The sequence below is a fragment of the Boleophthalmus pectinirostris genome, unplaced genomic scaffold (assembly GCF_026225935.1).
Source record: "Boleophthalmus pectinirostris isolate CB_2022bp ecotype Guang Dong unplaced genomic scaffold, ASM2622593v1 HiC_scaffold_21, whole genome shotgun sequence".
Lineage (NCBI taxonomy): Eukaryota > Metazoa > Chordata > Actinopteri > Gobiiformes > Gobiidae > Boleophthalmus > Boleophthalmus pectinirostris.
The window spans coordinates 11,785,367-11,812,343 of record NW_026571175.1 but is presented as its reverse complement, the minus strand read 5'-3'; the positions used below and the strand labels follow the sequence as shown (position 1 = coordinate 11,812,343).

Genomic DNA, 26,977 nt, shown 5'->3' with positions numbered 1-26,977 from the left:
GGTGGATTCTTGGGAGTTTGTGAACTCACAAATATCACAAGAATTCATCTCGCTGGCCATTGATTCTTTCCTAATTATTTCCTGCCCATATTGGGGATGGGGAAGATGGAAATGAAATAGTTGATAGCTACAAACTCTCTGGACGTGTAAGAGGAAATAAGCAAATCAGAAACTAATCCTATTGTAAAGAGTTCTGTTAGCAAACTTTGGCAGCATTATTGGAATATTGAAAATTGTGATACTGCTCTGCATTTCTACCAGACACAAAGTCATATTGTTTTTTACAGATCCCTGAGTAGGAACGCAAGGGAAGGGGGGGCTGCTCCCAGAATAGGTCACACAGGACTCCATGATTCATAACAGAGAATAACCAAACACCCTACTGTTTTATGCAATCACTGTCTAGAGCCTGAAACTGTTGTGCATATATTCATGAAAGAGAGAACTGAGCTAGTTTTATGGTTTTGAAATAAAGAGGAATGTACTTTAACAGATCTTGAAGACTCACCACAAAATTCACGTCACCTCACTGCTATTTTTTATTTTTATTAAATGGATTAATTAAGGTTGTATGATCAGAATAATAATTTTTGTGTACCACTACTCTTCCTGTCCACACTCCAGGGTTTTTGAGATCTGAGGAAGAGTTATGCTTCTGTGCTGCTCTTCCAATTCTATATAAATATATTTCCTTGCTGCAGTGTCGTAGTATATTACTCTTCAAGGTAATCTTTTTCACAGTCAGTTCTGTTAAAGACAAGACAAGTTTGGCTTTTTCTAACTCCAAATGTTCCAGAATCATTAGACAAATACAGATGGTAAAAAACTGAATTGAAATTGAAAAATGTCTGAATGTCTAAAAAAGTAATGGATAAAACAGATTTGAAATTCAGACTCACATGCTACAACAACATTCATTTTTCTCCAATCACACCTTTTGTCACTGCTGATTTAAGGGCTCATTATTATGTTAAAACTAAGTCCCTCTCAGTTCTTTGAACAAGTTATCTTGATTTTGATTATGAAGTAAATCAATAATGCACTGTAAAATATTTAGATCACCAAGTTGTTACCTTTTATTGTAACTATTTATTAAAATGTTAAATGAGTTTCAATTTAGTTTTTGGTGCTCTGAATCTCTCCTTTTGCTCCCTGACACTATCATTTCTGAGCTCTATCACAAGACAGTCAACATGCATTTTACTAATGAAATCACTGCTCATTGCATTTGGTTTGAGATTGGGGTTGAATGTACAGTATGAATGAACAGGATTTGAATAGTGCCCAGGACAGATCACAAGATTACTCAAACATGCATAGATGACATATAAAACCACATCAGGCATGTTTCTGATTAGGGAACAACACTATCACATGGTAGAAAGCTCCAAAAAGTACATTTTGCATAATATCCCCCTTTTAAGTTAAATTATGTTAACTTTATTTTAGTGCTAACTTGTTATTTGCACTTTTAAATATCTTGAAGACTATATTTAAAGACCTACCACTATTTTACATCCTTATTTCTTATGTTAGTTTAAACTCTTTCCTTCTGTGCCTCTGTAGTTCTGATAGAAAACCACCTGTTCTTGTACATGATGCAATGTGACATTTAGGCTCCGTCGTGGAAGAGCTGTGAAGCGTGCTGCCAGAGTCGATGTATTTTGTCTGATGATCGGGGAGGCAGGTCGGACATGACGATTTGTTCTGGATAAGATGAGTGCAGATCACTGAGGGCTTCACAGTGAGTTGGATTTGTGAGTCTCTGGGGGAAGGGGGACACAGGTTTGTTCGGCAAAGTCCCTGCAGCAGCCATTAGCAGGATGTCAGTGCACAACCAGCATTTGTCAGTCACACTTCAATGGATCAGTCACTTCAGAAACGAGCTGGAGATAGATTACCCACTGCTCCATTCAACCACAACAGGATTTACTGAAGGAATTGCATTGCTGATGGAAAATTGCTTCTGTCGTTTGGAATATGTTAAATAGTCTGAATTAATTGCAGGCCGCGGTACTGTGAAATCGTCACATCAGTACTCATTACTCACTGTTACTGTTAATATTTTGATAAATGAATCTATGTAAAATCTGTATCTTAATCATGAAATAAATACATTTAAAAAAGACTGAAGAACATGGATAAATAGTTGCCTTGATTATTATTATTATTATTATTATTATTATTATTATTATTATTATTACTATTTTTTTATTATTGGAACAAGCATATAATATTTGGTGCTACTTCATTATACACAATTTTTTTGCCCCAGTATGTACTGTACATACTGAATACGTAACTTTGGAGCTCAGAATAAGTTTGCTGTGTGCTGTCTGCAATCAATTATAAAGCATTTTAAACTCAGTAAGTGCCATTAGCATGCCATTTGTTGTTATGGCAATACACTGCAGTGATCTTTGAGAGTTGTGAAAAGTGGTTGTAAATTAGGATGCTCTGAATGCATGTAAGTGAAGAATATCTTTGTGCCACTGCAAACCATTTAAAACAAACTACTTCTGTTTTTGTATGTTTTTAAGACAGTAAAAATCAGTGCCTTTAATTTAGGGGGTAAGTGTTAAGTAGTCATTAAAGGGATAGTCTGAAATTTTGGACATAGGACCTCATTTCCTAGTTAGCCAGAGTGTTGGAGACACTTTCTTTTAAATATTCCATCCAGTCCTTGTATTTGCAGAGGTCACTGGTGCTAGGTTAGCGCACGTCAATGGCCATAGTTATCCTGCCACTAAAAACAGTCTTACCCACTTCAATTTATTATTACGACATAAATCCTTCAAATGCAAGGTTGGTTTTACTTCTAAAATTATTCTATCAACACAGACATTTACATAGAAAGTCTGGCGTAATAACAGATTTGCTTCGGGTGTTTTGTGGAGTTGGTAAGACTGTTTTTAGTGGCAGGCTAACTATGGCCATTGACATGCACTAGCCCAGCACCAGCGAAATACAAAGACTGGGTGGAATATTTTAAAAAGTGTCTCCACACATCTCCAACACTCTGGCTCACTAGGAAATGAAGTCCTATGTCCAAAACTCGGAAATGTCCCTTTAAATCATCATTCTTAATGGTTTAATTCTTTAAGTCTTTATGCCTGCTTTACTAAGGCTGATTAAGGTGTAGTTATAATAAAGTTTTGCAAATTATTTAAAATGCAAAATTCACTCATACTGCAATGTTTCATACTCACTGAAATGTTTCTATAACTCTGTATTGTTGTTTTGTTAGTTCTGTTCACAGTAGAAATGTATGCATGAAACAGTAAAGAAACCAGCCAAAATACAGTTTTGCTTTATTCCACAAATTTTTAGAAAAGTATGTATTATATACTGTACATTAAAGGTGCACTGAGTCACATTTCTGATAGTGGATACGCCACCTGGTTGTCTCCATAAAGATGTTATTGCTTTGCTTTAAATGTTCCACAGTATTGTATTAAACATAATTATCTAGTATTTAATTAAATACTGCTCAAAATTACCTTGAAAAACATGGATTTTTACAGTGAACTGGGTCACCTCTCAACCTGCATGAGCCATGAGAGTGCCATCATTTTGCTATATGATGGAACATTCTAGTAAAGTAATAATATCTCCATGGAGACGAGCAGACGGCATGCCCTCAAACAGAAAAGTTACACATTGTGCCTTTAAATGTATACCTTTTAATGCAATGTATATCCTTACAGCCAAATCCATATATATTTTCTATTACACATGCTTGTTTGTAAAAATATTAATAATGAAATAGACCTACACCGGTAAATCAGAGTAATCAAACTGTCAATATACTATAGTGGTATGAACTATGGCACATCACTACAATGGTAAAGCAACACTATGCAACTTTAGAGTAAAAAATATTCAATTACACCTTGTGACATCGAGTAATCAAGAAATTCCTAATTGTCCTCTATACATGTACATGGGTTTGATTTGTAAAACATATAATGCTACAGCTAAAATGTCCAATAAGAACTTAAAATAAAAACACAGGATCGATTTAGGAGAACTGAGATGTTTTCCGGTGGGGTGCTTCATGTAAGTGTGCTTATTTGTGTTTCACCCCAATGCTGCCAGCATATGTGTAAAACTTATGTCAAAGTTATACATTATTTGTCATGTGATTTCTCATTCGAGCTATAAAGTGTGCATTGTGTTGCTTTTTCCTGTGGATCCTGAATGACTACAAAAGCGAAAGCCAAATTTACATATAAAGCATGTAGCTACCTGTAGCTAGCCATAGAGAATACACGATACAGTACGTTTTAAATAACAACTGCTGCCGTCGAAAAGAAAGGCGAACATTTTCTGTGACTTTAGGATACACACATTGTATATTCATCAATGTATATTTTCCAGAAAATAATCAAGACACAAATCCATTTTAAGTGTCCAAATGTTCTTGGTTGTCAAAGTACGACATTGGAAAAGTCTTAATACACAGGCACGCCATGAAATCTTTGCATCTATAAAAATGCAAATCTTCTTTATATTTGCAAAAGCTGTATATTCTTTAACTGTACAATATACATTCATGTAAACAATCCATCATACCTTCAAAGTTTCAAGGTTTTTTTTCTCGCTTTCCGACTCAATTCAATTCAACAAGATCAAAACTTTCATTTTTGAAGTGACATCAACACGTATTTGGTCGTCATCACCTTGCGTGCTTTCTGAGATTCGTCAGATCCGGTATGCAAAGTTCGAATGGTCACTATTTCAGTCCAGGAATCGATGTCCTCCATTGGATTTTCGTCAACATCTGTTACAGTTAATCAATGACTTAACATGAAAGTCCTGCAGGTTTTTTTCATTCTCCTTTGAAACGCAGATCAATACTGTCCTTGGAGTGTTTGTATGTTTTGTATCTAGACAAAGATTTATTACGTTGTTAAGTTCAGAAGGTTTGGCAATTTGTCTTACAAGGTGCCAACATGTGTGAGAAACCTATGTGACAAGAAAACAATGAAATCCAATATGCAATGCTCTCCGTGTGACGCTTGATGCTTTTTTTCACTCTAAAGGTTTTCTGAGGGTTTCTTTCAGTTATTTGCAGAATCCATCCTTGAGCTCACAATTGGAGAACGTCACTATCTTTCTTTCAACTTGAGCGTGGGTGAGACAACAGTAAGTCCTTTATCATTGGCTGTCGGTGAGACGGTTGTGAGGTTTAGCTGTGTAAGGCATATTTTTTCCATACAAAGCACATGGATTATATGAGATACTGCAATGCGATGTCTTTTTGAAGACGTGGTGAATATGAAATCAGTGTTTTACCTTTACTGCATTTCTCAACTCTTAGGGGCCTCTAACTGCAACATGGTGGATTTTCCTCTTCGCAGTCTTCTGGACCTTTATCATAATCTTTCCCTCAGGATCAATAAAATATCTGTCTCTCTCTTTTAAATTTTTTGGGTGACAGTTCAGATATTTCATTTTCACCTTAATAGTAAGAGCGTTTTCAGAAAATACTGTGTAGTTAAGATCAGTTTCCAAGATCCCAAGTCCTAGTCATGTCAGCTTCCTCCCTGATTCTAATATTTGCAAATGTCTTTTGAGCATATGCTGTGGAAATGAAAAGTAATTATCTTACATCAAAACTTCAGCTCCTTGAAAGTTTCACAACATCATCCATCCGTTTTTTTTTTTTTAGTTTTGTTAAAGTTCAGTTCTTGTTTTGAAATTTCGAAAGGTTCTAACTTCTCCTATTTGGCAAAAAGTACGCAGTCCTCTTAATGGCTAAAACTCTGTGGTGGAAATTTGTGTGATTTCCGATTGTAAATCTTGCTGGATCCTCCGAGACCTTGAACCACGGGGGACCTTATCCAGGCCTAGTCATGCCGGCTTTCTCCCCGCTTCTGTTGGACCGCACACGGACACTGGCTCCCTGGTGGTATTCCTTGTCCTGTTCAGACTATTCTCATCCCCGCGAGTTCGGCACGGAAGGCAGAAATCCCGGAAGCAGCGTTTGAAGTTCTCATCCAGGAAGGCATAGAGAACCGGGTTGAGGCTGCTGTTGGTGTACCCCAGGGCGATGCAGAGGTGCCAGCTAGCGATCACGAAGGGGTTCGTTTTCTCAATCTTCACCATGGTTTTGACGATGATGAAGATGTGGATGGGGGTCCAGCAGATGATGAAGGCAGCAACCACCACCAGGACCATGCGGGTGATGCGCCTCATGTTGCGGTCCTTCTCCTTAGAGCCGGAGAGCAGACGGACACTTCGCAGGCGCAGGATCATCAGGCCATAGCAGATCGTGATGACCATGACTGGGACCACGAAAGCAAAGATGAAAACGCAGATCTTGGTGACAGTGTCCCAGTACCAGTGTGGATCAGGGAACTTCAGCATGCACAATGTTCGACCTGGAAAACAAAGCAATGAAAGTGTTTTTAGAACATTTTTGTGAACCATTTTTGTCTCCATGATAATTAAATGAGATGTGTGGTGTCTCTTTCTCTCTGCATCTCTTTCATTGCAGTAGCTGAACCAAAACAACACGCTAGATTCAGCATTATCTGTTGCCAGAAATATATTTTTACTGTTACAAAGAGAGCGAAACAAAGGTCAAAATGCCAAAGGAACAAAATAGATTTGTCGTCTTAGCTTACCTGGTTCAACCTGGAAAGCAGAAGTAGAAAAGTGTATTTTCACTTAAAAATGTCACGTTTTTAGGACATTTTATGAGATAGACTGATGGGATGATAACTTTTTAATGCATATATTAATTATGCAAAAAGGGCACAAGATTTGCACTGCTCTCTTACAGGTTTGTAGCAAAACAGGGCTGTGGGTGTCCAAAAAGGATTCCAATAGCTAAAGTTTTTACTTATTAGACTGTTGCTATAGTTTGTAGCTATAGTTTGTAGTTTGTGGTAATTTCAAATCAAGTATTAGGCAGTACTGGCATCATTAAAACTCATATCGGTCAATCTAACATTTTTATGAACCAGTTTTGTTCTTATAAAGATTAAATGAGCTGAGACGTTATCTTCTATTACTCATTTTGGATCAAAACAACACATTAGACATACTATTTGTATCCAGAAATACATTTGTACTGTAACAAAGAGGAGGAAACAAAAGTAAAAATGGCAAGAGATACATGACAAATTGCAGAGTGTCACCATACGTTATGCTACTAGGTAATTTATTTGAGTGTTTTATAGTCTGATAATCAGGAAGTGCACGAAAGTCCTCTGGTTTCTGAAAGTGTGAAAAGTTCTGGTGAATAATTATGACTTTCAGAATATATAAGGTGAGTGAGGACCCCTGCAAACTGTTCACGTTTTTGAGACAGTAGAATTAAGAGACAGCACCTTTGAATTCCAACATTAAAGATTCTCCAACCTTTTGTGTTTAAAAATACAATACAGCTGAGCAGGATCAGTGGTTACAGTGCTGTGTGCATGTTTGGGGTAAAATGAGGGGGAGTTCTGGATATAGAAATCTTGTTGGATGCCAAAAAACACAGGATTAGTCAAACAAACGTGAATGAAAAAAAGCTCTAGCCGGAGACAGCGTACATTTTAACTAGTGATGGGACTTTTGGCTCTTTTATGGGATCCAAATCTTTTGCATCTGTTAATTTCAAAGAGCTGTTCCAAAGACTGGCTCTTTTATTATTTATTTATGTGACAGACGTCGAAGTCATTTTAATAACAAACTAATCACAGAAAAAAATAACCAAGGCCAAGATTAAAATGGTTCAAACTGAGAGTGGGACTGTGTCTGATGCAAATCTAAATAAAACATTGCACTACAATAATAACAATAATAATAATAATAATTCAAAACCTATTTATTATGATGTCAAATATGTTTACTGTCTGGACAAAGCTCCCACTTGCATTGTCTACTCTCCTTTTGTGATATTTATTGTGTTGGTTAAGTGTTAATCAGTATAAAAATGCATAAAAATTTGAAAGAAAAAGATTCAGGTCTTTAAATAAATGAGATTCACATCAAGGAACTGTTCAGAAGATCCCACTTGTTCACAAATGCCACTAATAAAAACTCACCTTGCCTATTTCCTGGTTGGTATGCAGTTTTTTCTAATACTGATAAATTTAACTCAAAATGACAGTTGAACATTTCTTTTAGCAAAATTAATCTAGACATATTCTAGCTGAGTTTGTAGATTCTCATGATGCTCCATCTCGAGAAGTGAACAGCAGATGCAGTACCTGTTTAGCCGTTTGACTGTCCACTGCATCCATGTGCGTCAGCAAGGCAATCCTGTTGATTTATGGGAAATCTCACAGGAAAAATCGTTTCAGTAGTCTAATCATATCTCTCTCACACAAATTATCAGGGAAAGCACTGAAAAATGACAAACCAGTATTTCTCTAATGTTGATAGTAATAGGGTTGCCAAAAGCGTTGAAAATCAGACATTAATTGATACTAAAACTAATACTGAAACTAGATACTCATTTGAGCTAGTAGCAGTACTAAAGAACACATTCACAGGACAGAAATGAACCTTTCCTCAGTAGTTTTAGAATGATTTTGAGCTGTATCAGAACCTGGACGACTGAGGGATGACACAGATATAAGGTAACATGGCAATATAAAAGAAAGTACTACAGTTTAAAACATTATATTCTTTGTTTTTATTATCTGTGGTATCAGAATCACAGTATAATGTCCATTCCATAGTATAGAAATCGTGTTTGAAATTTTTGTTTTGTGACAACACTAGGTACTACTGGGATTGTTTGTGGCCTTAGTGGTCTATTGCAATTCCAGTCGATTTTCGTGACTTTTTTATAATCCATGTTTTATAGTCTGGCACTGAATTTGGAGATCGTAATATGGAAGAGCAGATTAGAACAGGCTTCACGGTGAGTCGGATTTGTGAGTCTCCAGAGGGAGGAGGACACACGCTTGTTCAGCAAAGTCCCAGCAGCAGCCATTAGCAAGACGTCAGTGCACGACCAGCATTCGTCAGTCGCACTTTAATGGATCAGTCACTTCAGAAACGAGCTGAAGATAGATTACCCACTGCTCCATTCAACCACAAAAGACCGAGGAATTTACATTGCTGATAGATGATTTTGTTCTTCACTAACATCACAATTGCTCATGTGTTGAAATATGCCAGTTTTAATTAATTGAAGAGGATGGAACTGTGACATAGTCTGTTGTACATAGAATAATAATGACATATACTGTTACTCTGTTTGCACACTTTTGGAATAAAATATTTTCATACATGTTTAAAGCTATCATCTGTAATTAGACTGACCGAACTGCCCCAGTTGCTTTCTCACATATCACCACTAGATGATATCTATGTTGCTACAGTCTGATAATATCCCAGCTTTGGCCTGACAGAAGAAGATCTAAGAGCAGAGGTAAGTCTGAACAAACACCAGGGGAAGGAGTAGGGGAGAATAGGCTTCACATCTGTCATCTACAGGTGCAGATGGTAGCTTTAAAGGGACAGTTGGGAATTTTCATTTCCCAGTGAGCTAGAGTGTTGGAGACGTGTGGAGACACTTTTTAAAATATTCCATCCAGTCCTTGTATTTGCAGAGGTCGCTGGGGCTAGGCTAGTGCAGGTCAATGGGCATAGTTAGCCTGCCACTAAAAAAGTCTTACCCACTCCACAAAACACCCAAGGCAAAACAATTATAACGCCAGACTGAATGTCTGTGTCGATAGAATAATTTTAGAAGTAAAGCCAACCTTGCATTTGAAGGATTTATGTGTGAGCAGCAACAGCGAGTTGTACTTCTGATAGAACGATTAGCAGCGACAAACTGATATATGAGAAAATAGTCCCTGAACATGCAACAATTCATGTGATGCAAGGTTAGTTTTATTTCAAACATTATTCTATCAACACATTTACATCGACAGTCTGGCGTAATTTACTTTGGGTGCTTTGTGGAGTGGGTTAGACTGTTTTTAGTGGCAGACTAACTATGGTCATTGACATGAAAACACAAGGACTGGATGGAATTTTTAAAAAAGTGTCTCCAACACTCTGGCTCACTAGGAAATGAGGTCCTATGTCCAAAATTCCAAACTGTCCCTTTAAAGACCTGTGTCTGGCATTCATTTCTTATAGTTCAGGGAATTGCTACAGTACAGTGAATAGTAAAGCATTTATATGGAATATATTGCTTGTACATTTAAAACACATTTTTTGATGAGAACCATGAACTATGAACTATACACATTCCAAATCCCATTTACCATTTTGGCTTCCCCCAGTACAGATATATTGTATAAGCAGTCCTCAAGGTCAAAATAAGTTTGCTGTGTACTGTTTGCATCTAATTATGAGCTTTTTAATGTACAATAATCAAGAAGTGCACGCTAGCATGCTAGTTGTTGTTAGTTTACTCTCTGAGAGCTGTAAAAAGCATTTACAGTATAAACTCATTGCAGACAATAATTCAGATGTTTGGAACATGTAATGTAAGTGAGGAATAATTTTGGATCGCTGCAAACCATTTAAAATGAAGTAATTTAGTTTGACACGTGTTTAAAAATGAGGAGCAGTGTCTTCAAAAGTTTACTTATATTTTTCAGGTTTTCAAGACAGGAAAAGTCAGCTACAACACCATGATGAGAGAAAAAATCAAACGGGTGGGCTCATTCAGTTCATTCTGGAACATGTGATTCAATCATGGTTTGGAATTAGGTACACGCCTGGAACTTTTGACCCAAACTATTTCATTTGGAAAACAAATGAAGTGGGAACTATTGTGAATCACTGAAAATCACTGGTGCAAATTATCCTGCTGCTGCTCCTGTGCTGTCCCCACTCGAACCTGAAGCCTTTATGTGACAGTAACAACACATTTTACATTCAAAGTGCTTTTAAAATTGCGAGAACAATCTAACAACAATGAGGCCGACCTTATTTTAATAGAAGTAGAAGCAAACCAGGCCCTGCATTGTGTTCCCTTACTGTGCTTTGATTGTGTTTAAAAGAAGTATTTGTAGACTCATGATAGCGGAGGGTCTGTCAGGGTCAAAGTAATGATTAAAGCCACTCCACAGCGATCCTTGTAAGCTGCTGTGTAAGCGGTGAGAGTGAAGCATTGAACAGATCAAAGAGGCTCCCAGATCTCGCATTTGTGTGATCTAGCATTAGTACAGAGAAAATGTGCTGACCATTTGTATTGCGCCAGTGTCATATTGAGTTAGTGTATTACAAGATTGTGGAGTGGATTCTTAATCTGCAAGGAAGATGTTAAATTCTGCATAGTCTTGTCAAACGTGATATACCTTGCATTCATTTCAGATTTAAAGCAACACTATGCAACTTTGTGGAGGTGGTACGTCAACTGCATGATTCTATGGAAAAAGAAAGTTAAATCCATACTTCCGAATGTTTTCCATGGAGATTGATATGTTTTGTTTGCCTGATTCATCAGCCGGTCTCACTTCATAGAAACTGTATGACCTCGCAGCGTTAGGATTCGTTCGATCGACGGTAGGCGGGTACTTTTATTATTTAACCAATCTCTGCTATTTGGTCGTGACGTATGTAATGCGCCACAAATGTGGTTAACTGGTATATTAAGCTTTTCCAAATCCTGTAGGAAGAAGGGCAATAACGTCATTCCCTTTGATAAAATTCACCGGACATTCTCTTTGTTCCGGCTTTAAATCCTTGATCTCAGGAATCGTTGACAAAACAGAATGTATGGCTCTTTGTTGATTGACCAGTGCCCGAACTCGCACTTCCAGCGTTTTTGCAAACCGTCTACTCTAGTGTATTCCGATTCCTGACCTAGTCGCAGGAGAGAAATTAAATCAAGAAGAGGCACTAGGTGGGGCCAGCCTAGCTAATGTTTTCTTCCACGGAAACAAGTGGGAAGTCAAGTTTTCAGTGCAATAAAAGCTACCAAAATACCTTTATTTTACTAATTTTCTGTCTACTTTTTATCGAAAAAAGTTATGTACTGGACCTTGTTCTACATAACCTAAATGACCTAATCTAATGAGTTGTATTTTCATTTTTGCAGGGAACATGTAACGAGTAATTGGACAACCGAAGAAAAGGTTATATCGAAGTAATTACAATTTAATCTCAAGTCATGAAAAAAAAAAAAAAACTCCTCTCAATACATGGCACTTTTTGTAATCTGTTTATACTCCAGATTACATTAACACCTCATTGACATTTCAACAGTGCCCTAAGGAACCTTCTCAGAAATATTACAGAGGTGGCATAGGCAAGACTAGTAAAACCCCACTATGCAAGATTTAAGTTGAATAGAGAAGCCATCCAGGGAAATATACTAATTCCACAAAAGACACAAAAAACACCCACCACTGCTATTCACTTCGGTCACCGCCATCACCATTATGGGCACTCCAATGGCTGAAGACAACACCCATATGAGAACGTTGATCATTTTGGCCTTCACCGGTGTTCTGAACTCCAGAGCCCTGACTGGATGGCACACGGCGATGTAGCGGTCCACACTCATCATGGTGAGGGTGAAGATACTGGTGAACATGTTATAGTAGTCGATGGCGATGATGACCTTGCACAGGATTTCTCCAAATGCCCAGGTACTCATCAGGTAATTGGCACTTTGGAAAGGCAGTGTACTTGTGGCCAGGGCATCCGCTAAAGCCAGGTTGAAGATGTAGATGTTAGTTGCTGTCTTCATCTTGGTGTATCTAAAAGGAGCATAGGAAAAACAGATTAGTCACATTTTAGGCACAATTTGTATTTTTTATCATGATTCATGTGCTTAAGTCTGCCATAGCCACACAATAAAAAAGTTTTTAGAAAATGTGTTACACTGTGTGAAGCACAGACCACAGACTGAAGAAGTAGGGCTGCAAGACTAATCACAATATAACTGAAATTACACTTTGAATGGGCCCAATTAGCAAACTGCAGCACTATAATTTACTCCACAAAATCGTTTTCTGCATAAAAACTGCTAACCCTTAGTTAAGATTTGTCAAAACATGTTCTGAAATGTGTCTCTTTTGTCAATTCTTCAGGACGTGTCTGAAAAACACAATCGCAATGCTTTGTCAAAAAAAAACTAAATGAGATCTTTTTCTCATGTCATTCAGTCCTAATAGGAAAATTTACAAGATTTAAAATCTCTGAGCACAAAGATTACAGAGAAAAAAGGGAGCACTATAAGATCAAATTTGTGAGATAACAAAGTTAGCACATTCAGCTGTTTCCTGGCGCTTTGAGAACCACAAAGCTCAAAACGTTCAGAGCATTGTACTAGTTTAGAAGCAAGTGAAAATCTATAGCTATCATTTATGAAATGTGGTCCAATAGTGCAGTTCCATGTTACAGAAAACAGGCATTAGGCTGCACAGAGTGTTATGTTCACTCTCTAATATGCAACAGCTTCACTAATCCTCACATCTTGGATTTATATAAACATGGCACACAAGTATCCAAGTATCGCATCACATATTTATTTATTTTTTTTAATCTTTTTGAAAACTGCTTTAGACTGCAGGAATAGTGTTGACATGAGGACTGGTCCTCATTATTTGCAGAGAAAAAAAGACTAATGCCTCCCCAAAATCAGAAGAAGTAAATCGTAGCCTAAAACAACAGTATTCTGTAGTCTGTAGTGGCATGTATGTCACCTTAAGACATAACTAAAGTATCCGCTTCTTCTGACCCTCCACACTTCACCTTGATTGGTTAATACGCCTGTCAGTCAATGAAAGCAAAGTGGAGGCCAATAAGATGAGTGGGTGGGGCAAAATCTAGGACATGAAAATCTCCGAGCATACCTCCATGTTAAACAGCAAAGTCCAGGTGTTCAACATTTTTGAAAACACTGAAATATTAATATCAGCACAGATGAAATAATAAAAGCCATTTCATGTTAATTCCCCTATGCATTTGCACGTGTGTGAGCCTGTTAATGTAATGTGTGAGTCATACTCTCCATAGTTTAGATTAGAAGATTACAAGATGCTTCCGCTGAAATGAATGATTTAACATAATGGTTCCAATTGCCTTCTGGGCCTCACTGATAAAACAGCCTACTTACAGTTAAAGCGTATGGCGCTGCAAAGAGGAAGCTACATGCAAACTTTCAGTACATATATATTATACATATGTTTCTCTCAGCTCTCAGCGTGGGATTTGCATGTAACTTTGAGGCGACAAGATGCCATTGCACATGTTAAATTAAAAATAATGGCCCTGCTGATGCTATGGCTGTGGCTGATTCAGGTCAGAACATTTCTTGTGGGGTTTTCATGTTTACGGTACGATGCAACTGTCATCTGGAGTCTTTCCTTGTTAAATCCATAGTCGCTTTCAAAACACAAGGCCAGAGTACAATTTCACATTAATATATTGATTGTGTGCTTTTTTTTCAGACATTAGAGGCTGCCAGGCTATGTGGCGAATTGTTACGCAACAAGAAAAAAAATGATGTTTATTTTGCCTGAGGCTACTTAACATATACTCTGTGGAGCTACTACCCATTGATCTGGTACAGCAGTGTTTATGCTAGTGTGTCCTACATTCCAGTCAACAAAGTAGTATGTCATTAACTTGTGGAGGAAAAATAGATTCATATTTTTTTTATTTATTTGTTTTTCTTAGATTCTCTGTTGAATTCTGAATGTCATTATCCTCAGCACAGTTCAATTAGGGTAGAATGGCTCTTTTATTGCACCTATTAACCAAATGACAACAATAAAAATTTGTCATAATTGTATATAAATAAATGTCTATTCTCATAAAAAAAAATATAGCAGTAGAAAATAATCCATGTAAATGACAGTGGTTGACAGTTTTATAATTACTTATGGTCAATGTTCATTTCCAACAACAGCGTAATTAACTGGAACTAAATTTCGAAAAAGCAAATTGAATTATTTTAAATGGAATATGAAACAGCGCACATGCAATTAGTGGATAACAATGAGGAGTGTAAAGAACCTCTCTGAACCCTTTTGAAGCCCATTGCCCTTTGTAGCATAATCACTAATTAATATGTACTGTACAGGAAAAAATCTAAATACTCATTTATGTTTTTTAATCACCACTATTGAATATCAAGTAGAGAGGTCCTCACAGCTGACTGAACTAAAAGGCACAAATGCAAATTGAGTGTTTCATAAAGCCTACTTATGTAACATTAATATAAAAATTCATATATGAAATTAAATGTCAACCTTAATCATTAAAACACACTTAAAAAAACAAAACAAAAAACAACTACTGAAAATACAAATTGACCACACAATCCCATCAGCTGCAATTAACCATTTTGTAATTTGTTTAGTTTTATATACACATACTTGGAGAATATGAAAAGTGAAAAAAGCTAAAAAAAAAAAAAAAAAAAAGGGTCTTAAAATTATTTGAATTCCTTTTAATAAATGTATTTTATATAGCTCTGTGTCATGGGTCTTTCAGTGTCTTTAAAAATTAACCAATGAATTGCCAAAGAGTCTTGAATGTATTTACCCATCTTGTTTTTCTTTGCCTTTCTCTAAAACCACAGTATCAAACTTTTTTATCAAAAATTTTTCAAACTTTAAATTTTCAATTCGATTCACAAACCAAATTCGTGTTTGGCCTGGAGGAAATCTTGTTTCCATGGCCTGCAATCTTCCACAGTATGACTAACTTTCTATTTCCATGGAAATCATGCTAGAGATGTGCAACCTCTACTGTAGAATGTTCTGTGTATTTAAATGTCTTAAAGGTCCTATATTACACAAAATTGACAATTAAGAGCTTTAAGTCATGTTACAAGTGTTGTTACCTCCTAAAAACATACCTGGAGTTGTGTTTTGTTTCATTCACACGTATTGAGTAACCCTTTATTAATAGTCTATCTACATCTCCCAAACTCAATATGCTCTGTTCCACCTTGTGATGTCATGAAGTGGTAGTTTTCAAGTTAACAGCTACCTTTTACCTTGATGTTAGTTGTATGACGGTTACACAGTGGAGCACTTCCTGTATTACCACATGACGTCACAAGATGAAGAGAGAAAAATTCAGCCTAATTAATTGTGTGGGAACGAAACAAAGCACAACTCCAGGTATGTTTGTGATGAAGAAACAACATTATAACACAAATCAGAAAATAGTGTAATATTGACCCTTTAAAGACTTTGACACTGCAGGAACCTCTTCAGTGCTTATTGGCAATGCTGTGGTCTACCTGCTCAGCATTTGTCAGGGGTCACGCTTCTTAATGCCTGTTGAAAAGGTCATTTTCTAGCACCACGGCGGCTGTCACTTTGAATTGGTGCCCTTGACTTAAAAATGACAGGCCACATGTTGCCCAGTTGCTTGATAGTGGATCGATCACAAGTTGGCAGGCTAATGGAAATGTCTTGTCTAAATTGGTTTGTGGAGAATGTCATGGTCAAGTGAAGTAATCGATTTTTGATAAACCTCCTGGGATACAAATCATTCTCTTTGTCGCCAACTGTTGGATTTAACATTTATATCTGTGACAGAGTGCAGCCAATTAACATCTATATCAAAGTAATGGACGTTAGCAGCTCAGTAAAAGATGTGTAAGGAAAAGGCGGGTTGTACAGAATGGAATGGGCAAAATGGTGTAAAAGTTACAGATGATCATTAGTAGAGTTGTCAAGAAAGCTGCGATATCAATTTCAGTCAAATAAAAAAAAATCAAAATGGATACAATTCGTAAAAGTAAGCTTTTTTTTTTTTTGACCATCAATTTTTGCACAAAAAAAAAAAAGTCCTGTATTATTCTACATTAAAAAAAAACTGCTAACCCTGTAGTTTAGTTCTGTACAAACATGTTCTGAAATGTAATTCTTGTATCAGTTCATATTTCAGTCTTTGTAAATTCTTTAACACTATCCTATTATTAAAACATTAAAAACAACTCTAATCATAGTGTTAGAAAAATCGACATTGGATATTTAGATTATTTTTTACAAATCATTTCAGATAGAGCTGTCATCTTGTAAAAAACATGTAGCTGACAGTTCCAGTGCAACTCTATCTTGTCTATACTGCAATTGTATCATAGGGCAAGACACTTTGCCTGCCTTAAACTACTACTATATAAGTTTTCTGGTGAATGTATACAATGTACTGAATGCACTTGAGTTAAATATGTTTAATACCATATTGTGGAATATAGCAGGCAAAGCAATAACATATCCACAGAGACCAGCACACTGTGGACCCTGAACCAGAAAAAGTGCATTTCCATCTGTATGAATGTGTTAGCATGTTTGCTAGTAATTGGTGGTGGGTAAACAAAATGAGTAAATGTGACATCACATTATAAAAAAAAAAAAAGACTAATTAAATACCTTGGCTCATGCAATGTGTTTCAGGGCATAGGGTGTTTTAAAAATGATTTTTTCTTTTTTCATGTGGTTGTAAAAAGCATTAATATAAAACTAGTTGAGAGGCAGATGGCCTCTTGATCATTTCATCCAATGGCTGTGTTTGTTTTCACCAAGGGAGTCCTCTTAGATGTCCTTGTTATATAAGAGGCCCTATGGAAAAGGGCCACAGTAATAATGTTGTTTTCAAAGGAGGCAGCTGTGTAACTTAGATTAGAAACTAAAGATGAAAATTTAGCAAGAAATACCATTAACAAACATGCTGTTTAATGGCTCTAGTGATAAAATTCTCTCTTAGAATATGTACTTTGGTAACTTGGTTTGTAACTTTTGTCCTCAAGAAGTTTGAGTGAGACTGAGTCCGTGTTCAATAGCTGAAAAAGACGAATGTCAATAGGCTTCAATTTTAAGAAATTCTAATTTGCATTTGAATTTTTAAGGAAATAACCAACCACTAACTAAAGGAATTCTTTTAACACATTTGGTTTTATAACACATCTTGTGCTAGTTTATTGATATACTGAATAGCAAAAATCAAGAAAACAACTGGGGAGTTATGGAAACAGGTCAGACCAACTGGGAATCAAACCAAAAGGGCTATGGCACTTGGTAAGCTTTTGAGTGTCCAAAATACCTTGAGATTGTATTTGTGAAAGGAATGAATGGTGAAAGCAATTAAATAAACATGAATGGCCCAAGGATTGGTCCTTGAGGAACACTGCACAAAACAGGACTGTCAAGTCCACAAGATTCTGCAGTTGTCTTCTATAATGTAAACAAACAAACAAAGAAAAAAATTAAAGCAAATTTTACTATTTCTGTTTTAACTGTTTGTTTTTAAGAAAATGGTGCTATTTTACTCTTTTACTCTATGTGGCTTTCTTTTTGACTGCACATCTTTTAGTGCGTAACACCCAAGACTTGCAGTGATAGATGGGATATCCTGGTACTTTTCCTCCAAAATAAATGGTGATTTATTGTGGGCGTAGGTGGACATTGAGCTGCTGACCTCTGCTACTTGTACCTACGTTAATTTAAATGGGTTCAGTTGCCTTGTCAGTTGAAGCCGGAATAGAATTGATCTTAAGTCTTTCACTACTACTTTATTATTCAGCTGGCCACAAATCAATACATGCATATGTCCTATGTATGCATATGTAAATCAGTGCATTCTGGGTACGCTAGCTGTTGTGGCCATTCAAACACAGCAAACGTCAACAATATTTGTCATGTATTCAAACAGGCTGCAAGCATTACCAAAAATTAATTCTAAAACATGATGGATTGCATAAGAGACCACTTAAAAGGCCTATCAGTCTTGAATATTTACACTCCTCTCCATCCAGCCATTTAAAGCCCCATTATTACATGGTGGTGAGACCCCTCTATACAAAGTAATGGCATTTTAATTTTTGACTTATGTTAATGGGAGTAGGAAAGGAAAATCAATAATTTGCTTATCTCTCTGTACTCTACAGCCAAGGTAGTGTCTTCACCAAAGATACCGTAGCAGCATGCATAGACTAGCCTGATTCATCAGTCAGTTTCCACGAAGTGACCTCGCAGCATTAGGATTCGTTCGCTCAACAGTAGGCGGGTATTTTTTTAATTTAACCAATCACTGCTATTTGGTCGTGATGTATGTAATGCGCCGCTAACGGGGCTAACTGGTATATTAAGCTTTTCCCAAATCCCATAGGAAGAAAAGCAATAACATCTTTCTTTGATAAAATTCACCATTTTACATTCTTTTTGTTCCAGCTTTAAATCCTCGATCTTGGGAATCGTTGCCAACACAGAATGTATGGTTTCATCTACATCCATCGGGGTGTTGTTGTTGTGATGTGGCAGGTAAAAGGCTGTGGTCAGCTCTGGTATCTGGCAAAAATGAACTCCCAAAGGAAAGAATCCAGAGAGCTGTGGTACCTCTGCCGACAGTGGATTACATGGCGTGCTTTAAATGATTGTGAATTCATGCAGGTGCTGTTCTGGAGCTGCAGTGGGTGCAGTCTGAGCCCGGGGTTCTTTGGCAAGTTAGATACTGCGAGGTTTAGTTAAAACTCACTTATCTAACTCTAAGAGATCTGTTTGGGTCTGAAATGTTCATTGTTATTTTCAAAGTGTTTAATTCAACTCCTTCTTGAACCGTCACCTTATCGTGGTGAAGGGGTTTGAGTAGGGGTGGGCGATATATCGATATTTTAAATATATCGAGATAGTTTTTAAACTCGATATGAATTCTGACATATCGTATATATCGATATAATGCTTATATTCAATTCTGATTTCACCGCTTCGCTTGTTTAGCTTCTCTCTCGTCGCCTCCGCGCGCTCCCGCCTCCCTGAGTTTGTTCGCTCGTGTCTCATTCACTCCTCATTGTCGCCGTGAACGCCGAAAGTTGGTGCCAGTGAAAAACTTCAAGCACCACGAACCTTTTCCACCATTTACAGACAAGAACATCAGCAGCACATCCTCATATTCCACCGAGTCGCGTCCTTTAGCCCGAAAGAAGCTAAACGAGCTGAGCTGCATGAGAAGTGTGCTGTTTATGCAAATGAGCCATGATCTTAAGTTTCGTTTCTGTAAAATGTAAACACACATGCGCAAAACTGCATTAAACACATTATTATTGATGATGTGGCTCTAGAGTCGTTATGCTTTATATATTGTAAAGTTTAGCAATGTAAAAGTTTATTTATGCAGAATATTTTAATTAATAATCTGCTGCAGTGTCACTTGTACAATAGTGTTTGGAAACGTTTGATTTGATCTGCAGTGGATTGTGGGATTAAACCTCAGAGCTCCTTACTGCTGGATAGGAACATGGATCTATTGAAATAAGGAACATCCTGAGCTTCTTCTGCTAAATGAGCTCATGGTTATGATTATGGTCTGGATAACAGAGTTAATGCAAAGATGAACTTGTGTTGAGTTGTTTTATTTATGAATGAAAAGAAGAAAATATGTATTATTTCTTTTATTTTACAGTTAAATTATTATTTATGTAATTAGGGTTTTTTGTAATCTTAAATGTTCCTATATGAACTGCTGACTTCTTACACTTCAATTTTAAAAAAAAAGGACCTTGTGGAATTTGGCAGATTTGTTTTTGCAGTTTTCAGTTTTAGGGGGTTATTTTTTCTTGAACATATATCGAGATATATATCGTATATCGAGATATAGCAAAATATATCGAGATATATTTTTTGACCCATATCGCCCAGCCCTAGGTTTGAGTGCCCGAATGATCCTGGGAGCTATGTTGTCGGGGGCTTCATGCCCCTGGTAGGGTCACCCAAGGCAAACAGGTCCGGGGGGACGGGCCAGATGAAGAACGGTTCAGAAGCCCTATATGATGAGTACACCAGCAAGGCCAGTTACGTCGCCCGGATTGGCGTCACCGGGACCTCACCCTGGAGCCAGGCCTGGGGTGGGTGCTCGCCAGCGAGCGCCTGGTGGCCGAGCCTCCCCCCACGGGGCCCGGCCGGGCTCAGCCCGAAGGAGCGACGTGGGGCCGTCCTCACGTGGGCCCACCACCCGCGGGAGGATCCATATGGGGCCGGTGCAGAGAGATCTGGGCAGCAGTCGAAGGCGGGGGCCTCGGCGACCGGATCTCCGGACATGGAGACTAGCTCTGTGGACATGGAATGTCACCTCACTGGGGGGGGAAGGAGCCTGAGCTTGTGCGGGAGGTTGAGCGTTACCGACTAGATATAATCGGCCTCACCTCCAGCACAGTTTGGGCTCTGGAACCTCAACTCCTTAAGAGGGGCTGGACTCTCCATTTCTCTGGCGTTGGCGCGGGGAGCGGCGGCGGGCTGGTGTGGGCCTGCTCATTGCCCCACAGCTTAGCCGCTGTTTGTTGGAGTTCACCCCGGTGAACGAGAGGGTCGCGTCCCTGCGCCTTCGGGTTGGGGACAGGTCTCTCACAGTGGTGTCGGCCTACGGGCCGAACAGCAGTGCAGAGTACCCGGCCTTCTTGGAGTCCTTGGGAGGGGTACTAGACAGTGCACCTACTGGGGACTCCGTTGTTCTCCATGGGGGACTTAAACGCCCACGTGTGGGCAACGACAGTGACACTTGGAGAGGGGTGATTGGGAGGAACGGCCTCCCTGATCTGAACCCGAGCGGTGTTTTGTTATTGGACTTCTGTGCTACTCACGGTTTGTCCATAACGAACACCATGTTCGAGCACAAGGGTGTCCATAAGTGCACGTGGCACCAGGAAACCCTAGGCCGGAGGTTGATGATCGACTTTGTAGTCGTGTCATCTGATCTCTGGCTGCGTGTCTTGGACACTCGGGTGAAGAAAGGGGCTGAGCTGTCAACTGATCACCACCTGGTTGTGAGTTGGGTTCGCTGGCGGAGGAGGAAGCCGGAAAGACCTGGCAGGCCCAAGCGTGTAGTGAGGGTCTGTTGGGAACGTCTGGCGGAGCCCTCTGTCAGAGGGACTTTCAACTCGCACCTCCGGGAGGACTTCTCCCGGATTCCAGGGGAGGCTGGAGATATGGAGTCTGAGTGGGCTTCATTCTCGGCCTCTATTGTCGATGCGGCTGCTCGTAGCTGTGGGCGTAAAGTCTGTGGTGCCTGTCGCGGCGGCAACCCCAGAACCCGGTGGTGGACACCGGAAGTAAGGGATGCTGTCAAGCTGAAGAAGGAGTCCTATCGGGCCTTGCTGGCTCAGGGGACTCCTGAAGGCAGCTGACGGGTACCGGCGGGCCAAGCGTGCTGCAGCCCCGTGTGGTCGCGGAGGCAAAAACTCTGAGCTGGGAGGAGTTCGGGGAGGCCATGGAGAAGGACTATCGGACGGCCTCAAAGAGATTCTGGCAAACCGTCCGGCGCCTCAGGAGGGGAAAGCAGTTCTTCACCAACACTGTTTACAGTGCGGGGGGAGGGCTGCTGACCTCGACTGGGGACGTTGTCCGGCGGTGGAAGGAGTACTTTGAGGATCTCCTCAATCCCACCGTCACGTCTTCCGAGGAGGAGGCCGAGGCTGGGGACTCGGAGGCGGACTCATCCATCACCCTGGCCGAAGTCACTGAGGTGGTTGGCAAGCTCCTTGGTGGCAAGGCTCCGGGGTTGGATGAGATCCGTCCTGAGTACCTTAAGTCTCTGGATGTTGTGGGGCTGTCTTGGCTGACACGCCTCTTCAACATCGTGTGGCAGTCGGGAACAGTACCTCTGGACTGGCAAACTGGGGTGGTGGTCCCTCTGTATAAGAAGGGGGACCGGAGGGTGTGCTCCAACTCTAGGGGGATCACACTCCTCAGCCGTCCCGGTAAGGTCTATGCCAGGGTACTGGAGAGGAGAATCCGGCCGATAGTCGAACCTCAGATCCAGGAAGAGCAATGTGGTTTTCGTCCTGGCCGTGGAACACTGGACCAGCTCTACACTCTCCATAGGGTGGTCGAGGGTTCATGGGAGTTTGCCCAACCAGTCCACATGTGTTTTGTGGATCTGGAGAAGGCATTCGACCGTGTCCCTCGTGGTGTCCTGTGGGGGGTGCTCTGGGAGTATGGGGTCCGGGGCCCTTTGCTAAGGGCTGTCCGGTCCCTGTATGACCGGAGCAGGAGCTGTGTTCGCATTGCCGGCAGTAAGTCAGACCTGTTCCCAGTGCATGTTGGACTCCGCCAGGGCTGCCCTTTGTCACCGGTTCTGTTCATTGTATTTATGGACAGAATTTCTAGGCGCAGTCAGGGGCCGGAGGGGGTCCGGTTTGGGGACCACAGGATTTCATCTCTGCTGTTTGCGGACGATGTTGTTCTGTTGGCTTCATCGAACCAGGACCTACAATGTGCACTACGGCGGTTTGCAGCCGAGTGTGAAGCGGCTGGGATGAAGATCAGCTCTTCTAAGTCCGAGGCCATGGTTCTTCGACCGGAAAAAGGTGGCTTGCCCTCTCCGGGTGGGTGGGGAGTCTTTGCCTCAAGTGGAGGAGTTCAAGTATCTCGGGGTCTTGTTCACGAGTGAGGGAAGGACGGAGCGTGAGATTGACAGGCGGATCGGTGCAGCTTCGGCAGTGATGCGGTCGCTGTATCGGACCGTTGTGGTGAAGAGGGAGCTGAGTCGAAAGGCGAAGCTCTCGATTTACCGGTCAGTCTTCGTTCCTACTCTCACCTATGGTCATGAGCTCTGGGTAGTGACTGAAAGGACGAGATCGCGGATACAAGCGCTCGAAATGAGTTTTCCTCCGCAGGGTGGCTGGGCGCTCCCTTAGAGATAGGGTGAGGAGCTCAGTCACACGGGAGGAGCTCGGAGTAGAGCCGCTGCTCCTTCATGTCGAGAGGAGCAGTTGAGGTGGCTCGGGCATCTGTTCCGGATGCCTCCTGGGCGCCTCCCTCGGGAGGTGTTCCGGGCATGTCCCACCGGGAGGAGGCCACGGGGAAGACCCAGGACACGCTGGAGGGACTATGTCTCTCGGCTGGCCTGGGAACGCCTCGGGGTCCCACCGGAGGAGCTGGAGGACGTGTCTGGGGTGAAGGAAGTCTGGGAGTCCCTGCTTAGGCTGCTGCCCCCGCGACCCGTCCCCGGATAAGCGGACGAAAATGGATGGATGGATAATTCAACTTTGGTGATAGAATAGCTTGAAGTTACCAGACTTTGCAAATAACCAATCAATGGAAAAAACTGCATTCTTCATTTGTCATTCTTGTGCACTGTTGTATACTCACCTTGATTTTCTGCATTTATTTGTTTTTCCCTCAAGGAGATGAGACTGAAATCAGCATGCACTGCACATATTTGATAAAGCAACAGAATGCATCTATTAAATCACCGGTGAGAAACTTTGCAGACAATATCAATAGAATTTCTTTTTAATGATTCGCCTTGGGAAACTCTGCTGCAATACTTTGTTCTGACCCAATGTTTTGAAATGAAACCTGTGTTTTCTTGAGGTCATTTGAATTGTATTTGGATAAAAGCAACTACAATGGCCATGTAAAGGGCTAGATGCTGCACATGACCTACAGGCTTTAAATATACATGTATATTTGGAGTACAATACAAATTAGGCTCCGGTATCACGTGCACGAGTATTTTTTTTAAAACAGAGACATTTCCCTTCATTTGTACCGATCTTTTACACGCAAACAGCAAATTTGCTTCTGAAAACAAATCTTTCTAAAAACTCCGGCTAGAGTGGAGTTTCTGGAAAACTACGGTTTCGCATTTGCGTGTAAAGTGAGAGTTTTAGGAGCTGACACGCCAAAAGTGCGACCTGTGTTTACCTTTTGCTCAGTCGCATTTCTTCTGGTGCAAACACTTTTCATGTGTTTACATTTACACACACAGCTGATGTATCATATCGATGACCAGTGACGAATCAGGGCTCGGAGGTCAGAAATTTCTTCACCTCTTTAACATATCTCTGGAGAGGCAACCCTGCTCAGTAATGCACGTTTTTCAAGGTATTTTTGAGCAATACTTAATGAAACTGTAATGAAATCTCGGGTCGAGATTGTAACGGTGAATGCACTCTCTGTCCGCCCTCCTCATGAGAAAACGATTCTATTCTCTTGTCTTTCTTCTTGTTTTTACAATGTTTAGGTGGGTTTAAACCTGACAATGCTCCAAGTTTGAATCTAATCCAGGTGCCACCATAAGCTTGGCGTAGTATTGTGTATTCACTCGGGGTGATGAAACGAAAACTTTTTTTGAAAACGATACTATGTGCACGATGTTATTTTGGAAAACGGAGGGAAATATTTGTTTCTCAACATAGTCGGCTATGTGTAAACGTAAATGGTCACATTTTTCTATAGCGCTTTTCCACCTTCAAGGCACTCAAAGCGCTTTACAACAAGGAACCATTCACCCATTCACTCGCACATTCATACACCAGTGTACACAGACACTGTGGGCAAGGTGGGTTAAGTGTCTTGCCCAAGGACACAATGACAGCATTCATCTGTGGGAGCTGGAATCACACCAGCCAACCTGTGGGTCAGTGGATCTGACCACTCAACCTGTGATGTTTATGTTGAGAGCTGGATTCAAACCGCCAACCTTTAGATCAGTGGGCAAATGCTCTACCAACTGAGCTACTGCTTTATTTATTGCTTTGCCTGGATTTATCCACAGTAAACCCATAAAACTTGTATCTCCCTGGAAACAAGTTGTCCAAGTTACAGGTCATATCTGTAGAAAAGCAACTCACGTCAGAAAGTATGATTTTCTGCGTATTTCTCTAGTAATAAAAAATGTATGTTGAAGAATGTCAAGGTAGGTGAATGCCATACTGGGGAACATTCCAGGCAAAGCAATTACATCTCCATGGAGACAAGCACATGGCACCATGAAAGTTACATGATGCATCTTTAAATCTGCAATAACTCAAATAATTAAGATCGAAAAGAGAATAGATTTTACAAACTTTACTGTGTGCTGTAATCCAACACCTTGCAGTCACATTATCTTTTGTCTTAAATAAACCATAAATGGATATTAGATGCAAGACCAAGGCAATCCATTTCAGTAGAAGAGAATTCACAATGGATTTTGAATGAAAATCTTCAGCTGTAGAGAGCTTTCTGATTTTGCGTGGAAGCCCTTTTGATAATACATGGAAAACGCAGCAGAGGCAGAACTAATCTCAGGTGTAGCAGAATGGAAGATATGAGGAAGGCAAGTTCTGAGATAAAACAAAAACACAACCACGGTCAAAACGAGACCTACTATAATCGTCAATGTCACCTTAGCCGTCGTAATAACACGCATTTTAAATTTGGAGGCCCAGATGGAAGCAGCCAGGCATAAAATAATGGGGGGGGGGAGGGAAACATTCAAATTGTATGAGTTTTGCTATTTTTAAGATGCTTTCAAAGACTTGGCAGGAGGAGCAGGAAGAAGGAACACAAATGTATCTGCAGTGTTGGGAAGGTTACTTTTAAAATGTATTTCCCTACAGATTACAGATTACATAGCCCAAAATGTAGTTTGTAACGTAATCCATTAATTTACTTAAAGCGAGTAACGTAATCTGAATACTGGATTACTTGATATTGTCATGCTTTTTAAAACGACATGAATATAGCGACCACATCCTGCAAATTATTGTTTGTTCTCTTCAAATTGGATGTTGAGACCAAGTCTCCATGAACAGTCAGTTGTTTGCTGTAGAGAAGCAAAGACTAGGATATCTTAACATAAGATTTTTTTGACTGCTAAAAGACAGTAAAAAGCCCAGTCTTTCCTTAACCACATTAAAAAGATTATTGATAGAGAAATGCTTTTTATATGAGATCACTACTGCCTTAAATTATGTCCACCCTACTGTTAGGTGTCATATTGTTTATTTAAAACAAACAAACAAACAAACAAAAACAAAAAACAACCTCACTTTCAATACAAACATAAAGGTGCCAGCCCAGTAAAAATCAATAATATTGGGTGTCTTTTACTCAAAATGATGCGGAATCAGATTATTAACAACAATTATTAATGACATCATCCATTGTGTGACTGATGCCACCAACATTAACAAGACCTTTACGTAGCTCTTCTGTTTGGGTTTCCGGCAATGAGTGGAATTACCTAAATAAAATAGCCCAAAATGTAAAAACAGGAAAGTACTGCTATGTAATCCATTTATTTCCACAAAGTAACTGTAATCCAATTACCACTCACT

At 39.8% G+C, this 26,977-nt stretch overlaps 1 protein-coding gene across 1 annotated transcript in view; it reads right to left on the bottom strand.

Moving 5' to 3' along the window:
• Window positions 1-5,856: 5,856 nt before the first annotated feature.
• Window positions 5,857-26,977, bottom strand: part of oprd1a (opioid receptor, delta 1a) — a 33,576-nt gene continuing 12,455 nt past the window's right edge. The window contains exons 2-3 of the mRNA XM_020932645.2: window positions 12,319-12,674; window positions 5,857-6,386 (exon numbers count right to left, since the gene is read on the bottom strand). Of these exons, the coding sequence (XP_020788304.1) occupies window positions 5,857-6,386; window positions 12,319-12,674 (886 nt within the window). The remainder of the gene's footprint in view (window positions 6,387-12,318; window positions 12,675-26,977) is intronic.